This window comes from Equus przewalskii, chromosome 6 (genome assembly GCF_037783145.1).
Source record: "Equus przewalskii isolate Varuska chromosome 6, EquPr2, whole genome shotgun sequence".
NCBI lineage: Eukaryota > Metazoa > Chordata > Mammalia > Perissodactyla > Equidae > Equus > Equus przewalskii.
The window spans coordinates 73,803,204-73,817,241 of NC_091836.1; the positions used below are offsets into that span (position 1 = coordinate 73,803,204).

A 14,038-nucleotide genomic window follows, 5' to 3' on the forward strand; every position below is an offset into this window, starting at 1 on the left:
TTTTACTCTAATGATCTGGATCAAATGCAAGTCTCTTGAAAATCTTCCATATACCCCATAATATTTTTCTGGCTATTTTTTGCCTCAAGGGAAGAAGCAGAGCACCTATATATAATAACTTGACTGAACTGTCTTTTGTCTTGCTGAGAGCTTAACTCCAAAAATTATTCACTTTCTTGCTTCAAATTCTTCTTCACTACCAAACTTCTCTGACCTAAACCAACATGTTCATCTCTTTTGTTCAAAAGAAAACTTCCTAGTACCTTTTGATCGTTCTAGCTATTGTTTTTTTTCTTCAGTGCCACTCTTCTCAAGAATTGCTTACCACTGTTGTTTTCAGCTGTTACACATCTAACATCTTGCAGTCTGTGATCACTAACTCCCTGAAATTGTACTAGATACTAGTGAAAGTCTAATATTTTTATTTCACATCTTATTCTCAGCACAAGAGTTGGGAAGTGTCACTGAATAATAGCAACAACTACAAAAGCACTGGAAATTAGAAGAAAAAGAATAGAGCTTGAAAAAAATACTCAGAACTGTGAAAATGTAGTAGGAAGACAAGAATATAATGCGATCAAGGAAACCAAAAGAGAATAAAGTTTGAAGAAAGGATTGCTTCTTGTGTGGCAAATGAAGCAGTGTGTTAAAAGCATTGGGTTTTGGAGCAAGGTGAGCTGAGTTTGAATCTCTGCTTCGTTAGATACTGTGTGACCTTGGACAAGTTAGTCAACCTACTCATGCCATAGTTTCCTAATGTGTGAAATGGATAACATACTAGTAGCCATTTTGTTGGGTTATTAGTGTAAGTAAATGGTATTTAGTGAGAATTAAATTATGTAAAGTGATTAACAAAGGATATAGCTCATGGTAAATGCTCAAAAAATGGAATTTAACAATCTAAATAATATGGGGATTAAAATGTGTCCTTTGGATTAACAAGCCCAGGCGACTGGAAGGCTGTCACTGAGATCAAATAGGCTATGTGTTGCAGATGCAGCTAAGGAAAAGATTTAATTCCCAGAACTCTTCTTTTCTTCATTCTTTCTTTTTTGAGTCCTATAGATAGACTTATGGTAGAACTAAAATGTACAGCCTGATATATATATATTTTCTTTGCCTTTTCTTTGCTTTGAGCACCAGATCTATGATTGAATTTTAGATTTTTGTATCTAGAAGAGAGCATAGCTATGTACTAGTTCCATTACAACCTACGTGGCCAGAGTTCAGAGTGCTGAAATGTCTCTACCAAGTTCCTAGTTGCTTGGGGGTATAGCTGAGGCTACAGTGCGGATCGTGCCTCATAGTTAGTTCAGTTCTCTTTCCAGCGTATTATGCAGATTTGAGAATCTGGCAAATTTATTTCCTTAGCAGTTCCATAGATGTGATATTAATAGTTTCAAAACAATTGCATTAACTTTCTCTGAATCCTGTATCTCCTACTCTATTCCTTATATTGGTTAGTGATGTCACTATTTTTTATTGCCTTTCATGTATCCCTCATCTACCCTATCAGTTGGAGTTCTCCATTTTGTTTAATTTTTTAAACGCATTTCTTTTCTATCCCCTATTTCCCCTCTTAAGGCCATATCCCTGGTCTGCCTTGGTCTGCTGTAAAAGCTCCTTAGAGCAACTCTAGGAAGTTGTCTTCCTCCTCTTCAATCCATCGTGGTGACTTTTAAACCATATTTACCCAAAAAAAATGTATTATACTACATGCTGAAGGTAAACTCATGACCATCGTGGAAGTTAAGACATATTGGTGAAGAATAATACAAAATATGTAACTAGGCATTATATAGGTGTGTTATTGGGGAATAAGGAATGAAAAATAAGCATACTGCCCATCAGCAGAAACTTCTCTGAAAAGATAAATCTTAAATTTTCATCATGTTATGCTCCCTTCAAACTTTGGTAAATATTAGAGACCCAATAAATATTGTTGAATAATAAATTTATTCTTAGTATAGAAAACTAAACCCAAAGCCTTCAGCTTGAGACATCTCTTGCTAATTCTCATTTTTTTTTCTTTTTTTTATTGCTTATAGAAGATTAACCCTGAGCTAACATCCTTACCAATCTTCCTCCACTTTACACATGGGTTGCTGCCCAGCACGGCTGATGAGTGGTGTGGATCTGTGCCTGGGATCCAAACCTGTGAACCCAGGCCGCGAAGCAGAATGCACTGAACTCAACCACTACACCACATGGCCAGCCCCTTAGCTTGACTTTTAAATCTCTGAATCTTCAAGGTAAAATCTGCTTGTCTGATTGTATTTCTCATGTCTCTAAGCCCTCACTATGCTAAATGACTTGATTTTTATTTTAGCTTTTTACTTGTCTTGCATATTCTTTCCAAAATTAACCTCTTGAAAGGCTAAAGTTTTTTGACAAACACATCTAATGACAACAACTCTGTGAATCCTTGCACCACCCCCTAGTTAAAAGTAATGTCTCTTCTGTGCCATACATATATGATTGGATATCTTGCATCATTCTTATCCTGATCTGATTTGAGGGGTGGTTGTTTGTGTCCACATTTCATGATTCTCACAAGTTTAGGAGATCCTTGAAATAGAGGATATTTTTGGTTTATATATGATTCCTTCTTTAGTAGAGTACTATACACAGAGTGACCTTAAAAAAAATGTTCATTAACTTATCTAATTCTTGCATGCATTTTGCAACTCAGTTGTTGTTTCTGTTGTTATTTTGTTACCTATGAGTTTCCTTTTTCTTTTCTCTGGTCATAATATTCAAGTTCAAGCAAAAAAGAAAAAAAAAAAGAAAAGAAGGAAAAAATCATTTGAACACAAGCTGGAATAATAAATCAGAGGGAAAAGCAGTGTAGGCAATGGAGAATGGAAGGAGGAATGTGTGTGGAAGAGGAGAGGACACTGCTGGGTTAGAATGATGTTATATGAGTGTTCTCTTGGCACAGTATTGGTTTAACTGAAACACATGCATATTGAAACCATGCAAAGGGACAATGTGGCTCCAAAATGCACAATATTAAGTGACTACAGAACTGTGTAAAGCAAGGACTGTCTAGACTTTTATTTCTCTTTCTCTACAAGTTATTTTCATTTGATGACGAAAGGCTTCATATTAAATTACAAGAAAAATAATTGTCACTAAGAGCACACTAGTATTCTGAACACTTTATTTCTTGAGCTTCAGGAAAGAGAGTGTGAATAATCACTGGATACCAGTCAGACAAGGAGAAAAACTATGACGTGCAAGAGCTTACATGAGACATTCGTGTATGATGCTAAGTCAATAAGTATATTGTATTGACCAAAGTGCCTAAACCAAACTATAAACCCATTAAATGTTTATTATCATTATTGCTATAACCGTTATCACTACCAGTAGTATTAGCTGTATAAAATCATGATAACATTCATGTCAATGAAGCCTGTCTGGCTTATCATTCTTGAATTATTACTGATTACCAATCCTTTCTTAAGGCAGTAACTTTATTGCAATGCCAAGATTCGTACTCAACCTAATAAAATAACCCTGATTCCTCATTCTTCTCTCTCTCTTTTTTTTTCCATTCCAGGATCCAATATCAGAGGACAGAGTAAAAGATGACAAGCTCTTCAAACCATACCAATCTTAGAGACATCTGGTACACCATGATTGGGATCCCAGGTCTGGAAGATGCACACACATGGATCTCCATCCCCATCTGTTCCATGTACATAGTTGCTGTTGTAGGCAACACCCTGTTATTATTCCTAATCTTCACTGAGCGCAGTCTTCATGAACCCATGTACCTTTTCCTCTCCATGTTGGCCCTCGCAGATATTTTTCTCTCCACAGTCACCACACCAAAGATGCTAGCAATCTTCTGGTTCCAAGATGGAGGAATTTCTTTTGGTAGTTGTGTGTCCCAGATGTTTTTCCTCCACTTCATCTATGTGGCAGAGTCTGCCATATTGTTGGCCATGGCATTTGACCGCTATATAGCCATCTGTTATCCACTAAGATATACTACTGTTCTAACTCCTTCAGTCATTGGAAAAATAGGTGTTGCATCTGTGATTAGGAGTTTCTTCATCTGCTTCCCCTTGGTTTTTCTGGTTTATCGGCTTACTTACTGTGGGAAGAACATTATTCGCCACTCATATTGTGAACACATGGGCATTGCCAGGCTCGCCTGTGATAGTATCAAAGTCAACATCTACTATGGGGTGATTGGGCCCCTATTTTCCACATGCCTGGATGTGGTACTTATCATTATCTCCTATATCTTTATACTCTGTTCTGTGTTTAGAATTGCTTCCCAAGACGCCCGACTCAAGGCTTTGGGTACTTGTGGCTCCCACGTCTGTGTTATCTTACTGTTCTATACCCCAGCCTTTTTCTCATTCTTTGCTCACCGATTTGGGGGCCACAATATACCACTCCACGTACATATCCTCCTTGCCAATCTTTATGTGGTGGTACCACCCTCTCTCAACCCCATCATTTATGGCATTAAGACCAAGCAAATTCAGGAGAAGTTTCTCCAGGTCTTTTCTTTGAGCAGGAAATTTTGCTGATGTAGACTAATCAGCTTAGCTCTTCACTTTTCTGTATAACTCCACTAATGGGAGAGTACCTAAATTATCTTGCTCATCTTATATCACTCCAGCATTAGGAAAGGATGGTAGAAGTAAATTTTTCAGTAAATGAGATCATGTTAAAATTTACTCTTTTTGCTGATTTTTTTCAGGACAGTATCAGACCAAGGACGCCTTATATTCTGTATAATATTTAGCTGTGTTACAACAGGCTTACAGCATAATAATTCAATAATCAATTTTAATTTCATGTTAACACATTAAAACAAGGAAAGTAAAGAATAGCCCAAATACACTAAAAAAGATGCAAAAACAGAATTTACCTTTATAATGGGCAAAAAATATTACATATTTTAAAAGGTTGTTGAAAAGATTTAATAAAATGACTTACATAAAGCTGTAAAAACAGTGCATAGTACACAATGAAAATCAAAGAATGCTGCCTCTTGTTATTTTTATTAGCAGTAGTCTAATCAGTCTGCATCCCACAAACACTGGTTCTGCAGGACAGAGAAGGGAGGCTCTTTCTTTTATTATATTTCTTCTTTCTTACACATAATGTCAGACATTATGGAATATGAGGATTTTAGGTAATCTTGGGGCATCAAACCATTTTAATTTCTCAGGGTGGAGATAGGAGAGAGATTTAGCAGAGATAGAAATGTAAGGATTATTAGCATAAATGTTACTTAAAGCCATTAGAAAGGATCAAAAATCCATATCTGCTCCTTGGATGAATATAAAGTAGCATTTATCTTCTTGGTCCCTGTAGGATGGCACTATGGACTGCATTTTTTCACCATAGGGGCAATAATTATTCCTGTTTCTGGCAACAGTAAAAGGTATTCATCAGGGGATAAAAGTAACAGTGGGATGTCAGAGAACATAGATAGTTAATCAAAACTAAATAATAATTAAATAATAAAGAAATTTTACATGTTCACTTGTACAAGTCCTCATGCAAAATCACAGACATGTATTTATATGGTCATAACATTGATGATGAAAGTGAAAACTAAAAACATTGTAAATGCACAGGATGAATGTATTACTATACATTCTAAAAATATTTAGTGTGGTTATTAAGAATAACTTATGACAAAAAGTTAATATGGAAATAAACAAAATATTTTAAAGAGAAACTACAGATTGTAGAATGATACATGTTAGATGATCTCAAATAAGTGGATGTACACACACACATATATTCATTTATAGAACCATATATACATGCATGTTTGCATAGCAATTCTGGAGGAATATACAGAACTTTGCGTAAATTTTTAAAATAAACATTTTAATTAAAAATAAATTTAAAAAATTTAAAATAAATAATGTTTATCACTTCTCTGCTGTTGAAGATGAGATATTTAGTATTAGTACTACTTTATATTATTCCACCTGTCCTACAGATATCTCTATTGTTTTCTTTATATAATGTAGAATCTTGTATCCAAGTTATTATTATATTATGTAAATTATCATCCAATAATTAATTGTTTAAGAACGTATTCAGGCTTTTTATTTAACCACTGTACTCTCTCCTGAAATTACTTTTTACCTCTTTATTCTGATTTTTCTATCACTCTGATGGAGGCTATTTGGGGCACTTTTATAGTAGAGTTGCTAGAGAATAGTGTTATGCCTGCTTGAGACATAATCAGGTCACTGTCAAGCATGAGCAAAAAAACACTTGTCTGGTTATAGAATTCTTAGTTCACAATCTCTTTTTCAAAATGCTACATATAGGTTCTTGAAAGAAATTTGCTCAAGTGTCCAAATGGCAGAATTGGTTGAAATGTACCTATCATAGTCTGGAGACAAAGCTCACATCAGCCTGCCAATCACTTGGAATTAATAATATTTTGAAAGAACTTCTCTCACATCCAATGTTTATATCTGTTACTTTATCTTAATGCACTGTTTGTGTCCTCCATAAAACTGGTCCAAATGTATAATTATTTTATGTATTTAGTTAATTGTTTATCACCTTCCTTCATCTTCTCCATCACCCTCAAAATGTAAATTTCATACGGATAAACCATGTTTAACTTGCTGAGCTTTATACCCCACTATCTATGATGGAATTGATCTCACAGAATCATTCAATCTGTTAAATAAATAGATTCCTCCCTTTTTTTTTGTATTTAACCTCAATGAAGCTACATTGTGAAGAACTAACTTGTTTAAATGTCACAGGAATATTTTATATTATCCATAAGTTAAATTCTTGGACAATTCTCTCTAAAATCGTCAAATAAAGTTCACAAACCTCTTAGGGATGCCATATTTAGCATGAGACTTTTGTTTATCTGCAGCATATTGGTTGTGAGGCATAGCTTTTGCTTACACTCCATGACATCAGGAACTATGCTCTCCACTGTAACCCTAAGTCTACAATGAGATATTTTGTTTAAAAAAAGTACAGTTTTGTGTGTGTATAGTATTTAACAAATGTGACAAAAACAATTTCTGTTTTATTCTACAAGTTGGCAATGATGAAGAGAAATCTAAGTTTATCATGATTTTCAAACTTTTATCTGACTACTGATTAGTGTCTCCAATTTTTTTATATTCAAAATTTTGCTTAAATTCTGTGCTAGTTTCTCTAAGAATTGACAAAAAATATAAAAAGTATGGAGAGATGATTATGGTAAACATTTGTCTTCTGAACACACATAAAAAACTTCCGGGTTTTTTTTTTTCTTTTGCTGAGGAAGATTCACCCTGAGCTAACATCTGTTGCCAATCTTCCTCCTTTTTTTTTGAGGAAGACTAGCCCTGAGCTGACATCTGTGTCAATCTTCCTCAATCTGTATGTGAGCCTCTGCCACAGCATGGCTGATGAGGAGTATACATCCTTGTCCAAGATCTGAACCCGAGAACCTGGGATGCTGAAGTGGAGCATATGGACTTAACCACTACACAACAAGGCCGGCCCCACAAAATTAAGATTATGTAATATTTTAAGCTTATTAAATATATTATACTCCATATAATTCTCTATTCTTCTTTCTCCTCTGTAGAAGAAAAAGTTCTGTAAGTTTTATCTTTGAAACCCCTTTTTAGACTTTTAAAATCTTATCTGTATTCATGTATACTCTTGTATAATGTGTTTGTGAATTTTCTTTACTTGCATAAATGCTATTTGGCCGAAATATTGCTCTGGGACTTGTGTTTGTGTTTCATTGTTCTGTTTTAGGCCGATGTTGATATATATTCATATAAGATAATACTATTCATTAACTGTTGGATATTACACATATGTCCCCAGAATTTACAGGAATTAGAGTATGAACTGGCTCTTTGAAAAGATCAATATAATTGATAAGTTTAATCAAAAACTTAGGAAATTGTTTTAAAAAGATATAAATTTCCAATTATGTAATTAGGGAGTATTATGATCAAACTTACTCCAATATATTTAATAACCCAGACAAAATGGGAAAACTCCTTGGAATACAAAAACTACTAAAGCTCATTCCAGAAAAAATAGATAATCTAAGTAGTGTCATATCTGCTAAATAAATTATAATTGGAAACCTTGTAATGAGGAATTTCTCAGGCCCAGATAGATTTACTAGGTGAATATAACCAAATATTTAGAAGGAAAAGAATATGGTTTCTACACAAACTTTTCTCAGAAAGTGGTACAGGAGAAAACCATTCACAAATCATTTTAAAACAGAAGTTCTATGCTGATATGAAATTGAGACTTTATCATTACAAGATAAGAAACACTCACCTCGATTTTGATTTATAGATTGATTATGGATTATTTGCATCAACAGGAGATTATAAGACAAAATAGGTCAGAGAATATGTAGGATCACAGTAAAACTTAAGAGTGGAAAAACTAAAACTTTAAATAATTTTATAGAGTGCAATCATTTTCATGTAATTAATAAGGAAATGCCAGTTTTAGGCATTAGGAATGTTGGGGCGCAGGGCAGGCCACCCCAAAATATCCCATAATAGCACACTCGTTATTTTGAATTCAAGTTACTTGAGAAATAAAAAGGGCCTGACCCTACTGTCTCTGTTTCCCCTCAAAGCAGGACATAAATCTCCCCCGTGAAAGATGCTCTCTCGCATTCTTATCATCAGAGCTGGGGAAGTCAGGGCTGAGAAGCCTGCACAAACACACCTTGCTAATTTACTCCCTCAAGGCTAAACACTGCTTAAATTCCTTACTGACTACATACCTCAAATCTAACTTTCTTTGTCCTGTCATTCCTGATATACATTGTTTCTTTGTGTAAAAGATTTAGATACTGCCTGTTGTGTTCACCTTCCAAGCATCATTTCTCTGTGATCCCCAATATGCACATATTAAACTGGGTTGTTCTCTTGTTAATCTGATATTGCATCAATTTTATTACTTGTCCAGTTATAACAACCTAACAAGGAAAGAAAAGGGGTTTTTCCCTCATCCTGATGGGACATAGTATAGGCTTGTGACTAAGAGGGCAATCTCTGGAGGGAGACTGACAATGATCAAACCTCTGCTCCGCTGCTTCTAAGTATAAAATCTTAGGGAATTTATTGTATCTAAGTATCCTGTTTAAAATAAATTCAGAAAGTATAATTAAAACACATAATAAAATCTGGAACATAATGTTCAGTAAAGGTTAGTAGTCATATATATGTAATTTTAGTGATAAATTTAGCTTGCACATTTTCAGGGTCATGTTGAGTTGGGAATTCATTTAAATGTGTTAAAGTGGGTAAAATTTTATCATGCCAAAACCGTATTAGCATTATTTTATAACAAGTAGAGGTTGCCATAATTTGGCTTTTGAATACTCTTCATTTTTCTTTTCTTTCACTAGAATCCTACTGTCATTATGTGCTTCTGTTAGAGGGGACCAAGCACAACTAGCATAGGGAGGAAGGAGTTTTGGATGCAGGGGAATTTCCTTTTGGACACTAACGGGGAGTCATCGAACTCTTTTAGCATGAGATGCGAAGGGGCATAGACAGGAAAGGAGGAAAGGGCAGATATGGTCTTCAAGGTCCAGGTTCGGTTACACATTCTCTGGCCCTCATTCAAAGTGTCAGGACACAAGAAGATAAAAACCCAATGTGTTTTAAGGAGGAAGCTAAAAGCAGAGAGAGATTAATACTCTATTTCCTGCTTAAATATCTCAGGGAGATTGCTTTGGAAGACGTTGATGCCAACATGGGGGAACAATATAGGGAGGAAAACTTTTCCCTTCTTCCCCTCCGGGTCATTTGGCAGGTCTAATAATTAAATTGACATATGACAGATTAACAGGAGAAATACAACTTTCATAGGTACGGGAACCCCAAAGACTTGAAACTCAAAGATAGGCAGGCAACTGAGGCTTAGATACCATCTTGAGCTAAAGAGAAGGGATTAGGATCTGGGCTTCAAAGAGGAGGAAGACAATTCACAGGAAGATGGGAAGAGCAAAGTTTTGGTAAACAAATGTTTGCCATGCCATGTGGATAAGTCTTTCTGATATAAAAATTTATCTCTGGTAATAATTCTTTTCCTGGAACAGGCATCCTATCTAAATTATTTTAGCCAGTTAAGGGAAAACTAAAACACTCTTCCTGAGTCTGCTAGGTCTTAATGGCTTTCAGCTCAAAACAATCCACATGCCAAAATGACACATGCTGGGATGGCATTTTCTGCTCCCCCTCAACTGCATTAGAGTAAGAATGACCATGTGGCATGTTGATTTCTCTTCCACAAGGTGGCAAATGAATCTAGGAGTTCTTTACAGCACGTGGGGAACACAAAAATCACGGCAAATGCTGACTAGTGAAGTAGACAAGGGAATTGCTTTAGCTAGAAAAAAGTGATTCCAAGGGACATAAAAACAAATGTTAGAGTCAAGGAAGTTAGAGAAAATGGATTAAGTTTCAGGGCTTGTAGAGCAAAATCCAAAATTATGGATGGATCACTAAGTGAATTCAAGAGAAAATAATCAGACAACATTTGGCAAAGGGTGCAGAAAGAATAGAATCCTATGCAGAGCGAGGAGGCAAGATGAGATTCATTCAACAGGGGTCAGCTAAGTATTACAGACTTCAACCAGAGGCTCATTCAGTTTTCTCATCCAATTCCTCAGGGACATGTGGGTCTCCAGTTGAATGCAGGTGATAAGGGGCCTGGATGACGATTGAAATTTTAATTGACCTTTAACCTTTAACAGGAAGGTTGGAGTTTCAGAAAACAATTGACATAGATAGGGTCTCTTGGAACAAGATAACACTAAAAAACAAAACTCATCACATCTGAGTTTTCGAGAATAAAGTACAATATCTATTACATAGGAATTTGGTATATCATAATGCTGCCTGAGTTAGGAATGGTTTATTAAATCATCGTTTTAACTGATAACTCATTTGCAAACCTATATTTACATCAAGGTACAATTTAAAATTCTTAACTCACACCGTGAACACTGCCACCAACAAAAACAAATGGACAATGGGGAAATAACTGAGATCTAAAATGGAACATTAGCAACAGTGATAAAATGCTATGAAATTAAATTACCTCACTGTTATTTTCTAGTAATTTAAAACCCCTTTACCTCAATTCCCTCAACTGCAAAATTGATTATGATTTACCCCACTGATTTGCTCTGGAAATTAATAGCAAGAATCAATACCAAGTGCTTCCAAGCTGACTGGCAGTCAACAGGCATCTGACAAATACAAACTAAGTATCCTTTTTATGATTATTATTGTTATGATTGTTACTGTAATGTTTGTTGTATTATTAATGATAATGGTATAAACATTAAAAATAAATTCCACCAATTTGGGGAAAATGTTTTTATAATCAAATCGTGTGCATGTTTATAACAGCTTTATTCAAAATCAAAACTATAAAACATTAAAATATCAAGGAACTGATGACAGAGGAAAGAGTTTGCTGTATGTGTTATGTGTAGGTGTATGGGACAGGATTCAACAATGAAAATAAACTGTGGGTACAAACAGCAACAAGAATGAATCTCAACAGCCTTACTGCAAGCGAAAGAACCCAGACATAAAAGATTACATGATTTATGATTTAATTTATATGGCCTTCTCTTAAGTGCAAAACTGTATGACAGAAATCAGATTAGTGGTTGCCAGGAATTTGGGGTTGTGGGAGGAGCCTGACCACAAAGATGTAAAAGGGCAGTTTGGGGGGCAATGGAAATACTCTATACTTGATTGTGGTGGTGATTGCAATGACTGCAAATATTTTTCAAAGCTCATCAAATGATGAGCATGTGCATATAAGCAGAATGAATTACTGTTTGTAATTATACCTCAGAAATTTGCCTTAAATGTTTTAAGTAGATTATGTAAATATCATTGTGGCAATAATATTTTGAGGAAACATACACATACCAACAAATTCAAATGCGTGCTGTATACTATCATCCATAATTTAATTTGGTGATTTTTCCATTTTTATTTATTATATAAATGCTTTATGATGGTTGCATAACCATTTAATAAACTTCATACTAAAAAATACAAAGGGAAGGTAGGAAAGAAAGAGCTCTGCAATGATTTGAAACTAAGAGAGTATATCCAGATCCTGTCACCTACTACCTCCTAAAAATTTGACATATAATTTAACTTTTGTGCATTTTTAACTACCCATCTATGTATTAGAAAATAATAACTACCACAGAGTCTTGATAGGGTGATAAATTAGAAACATATTTACAGGATTTGACCAAAATAAGACTGTATGCTACCACTTCTCTTTTTCTTTTTCAAACTGAGGCAAGGGATTTAAATGAGATATGAACTCATAGGAAACATATTCAAATGGTTTTCAAAAAATAGCTGCTAAATGTATTATTATTTGGATAAACAAACTAATCACAAAAAGTCTATTTCTTTCTATTTTGGCAATTATTGGTTGTCTATATCTCCAGTTCAATTACTGTTCATTAGATAGGAGTGGAGAAAGATCATTTGGCTCGTGGGCAACCTAGCATCAAGATTAGTTTTTTGTTGTTTTATTACTTTTTAAATGCTCCGAATAGTCCAATCTCCCTATGATGCTTACTCCATTACATGACTGTGTGGCTAATCTAGATAGCAGGTATGACGGCTAAACAATAAACAGGAGTGTTGCCCAGAGTAGTGAAAATGGACTAACACAATTATTGATCCATTAGTAATTACTTGAAGATTTTAACCAGCAAAATTTACTTTTTCCATAATGGGTAGATCCCAAGCTATCTTCACTCAACTGGCCATAATAAAATATGAATTTTAAAAGGTAACCTCCCTCATAAATTAATATGACTTTCAGCCATTTATATATGTATTTTCTGATTGATAAAATTGATCACAATATAACCCATGTCAATTTCACTGACTTGTGATTGTTGTGAAAAAAATAGAAGGTATTTGTAACATGTAAAACATTATACAAATAGAAGTCATTAAATATGTGTGTAATTATTTACTGACTCTCACCCTTTTGAGCTTCATTTGTTGATTTTTACATACATTCACGTTGATCTCAAGACTTACATTCCTTTCAAGCAGAACAATCTCTGGACTCTCCTTCGTATTTGCTGAGTCTTGATACTATAAATAATGGGGTTCATCAAGGGTGGAAAAAGGATATAGATGTTGCCCATGAGGACATGAACCAATGGTGAGAGATGTCTCCCAAAGCGATGCACCATGGTCAGACCAATGATCGGGATGTAGAAAACCAAAACAGCACAGATGTGAGATACACAGGTCTGTAAGGACTTGATTCTTTCCTCTCGTGATGCAATAGCTAAGACCGCATGCAAGATCATGATATAGGAGATAAGTATGAGCACTGCATCCAACAACAGGTTGCTGATCACCAGGGCCAGACCATAGGTGCTGTTGAAGCGGATGCCTGAACAGGCCATTCGAATTAAGTCTTGATGCAGGCAGAAAGAGTGAGAAAGGATGTGGGGACGACAATAATTTAAGAACTTTAGGCGAATGATGACTGGAGGTATGAGCAAAGAACTCCTACATAAGATCGTCACACCAATTTTCATAATTTTGTCACTAGTTAGGATGGAGGAGTAGCGCAGTGGGTTACAAATGGCAATGTAGCGGTCAAAAGCCATAGCGAGGAGGACAGAGGACTCCATGAAGGACAAACCATGGATGAAATAGGACTGGGAAATGCAGGAATCCAGGCTGATGTCTTGAATAAATCCCCACAAGACTCCCAGTACCGTGTATATGGTGGACAGTCCCATGCACAGGTCTGTGAAAGCCAGCATGGCCAGAAAGTAGAACATGGGCTGGTGCAGGCTCGACTCAGTCCGGATCACATGGAGCACCATGCAGTTTCCCAGGAAAATCATAGCATAGATGGAGGAGAAAGGGATGGAGAGCCAGAAGTAGTCAACTTCTAAGCCAGGAAAACCAGTGAGAATAAATCTGGAACTATTGAAATTTAAGGTAGAGATAGCAGACAT

At 35.4% G+C, this 14,038-nt stretch overlaps 2 protein-coding genes across 2 annotated transcripts; one reads left to right on the forward strand and one right to left on the reverse strand.

The window, feature by feature from the left end:
- The first annotated feature begins 3,593 nt into the window (after nucleotides 1–3,593).
- Nucleotides 3,594–4,550, forward strand: LOC103553364 (olfactory receptor 52Z1P-like). Its single transcript, XM_008523894.2, has one exon. The coding sequence runs from the start codon at nucleotides 3,594–3,596 to the stop codon at nucleotides 4,548–4,550; it is 957 nt and encodes a 318-aa protein (XP_008522116.1).
- Nucleotides 4,551–13,093: 8,543 nt separating this feature from the next.
- On the reverse strand, nucleotides 13,094–14,038 carry LOC103553373 (olfactory receptor 51V1-like). Its single transcript, XM_008523904.1, has one exon. It carries the CDS (start codon nucleotides 14,036–14,038, stop codon nucleotides 13,094–13,096), a length of 945 nt encoding a protein of 314 aa, XP_008522126.1.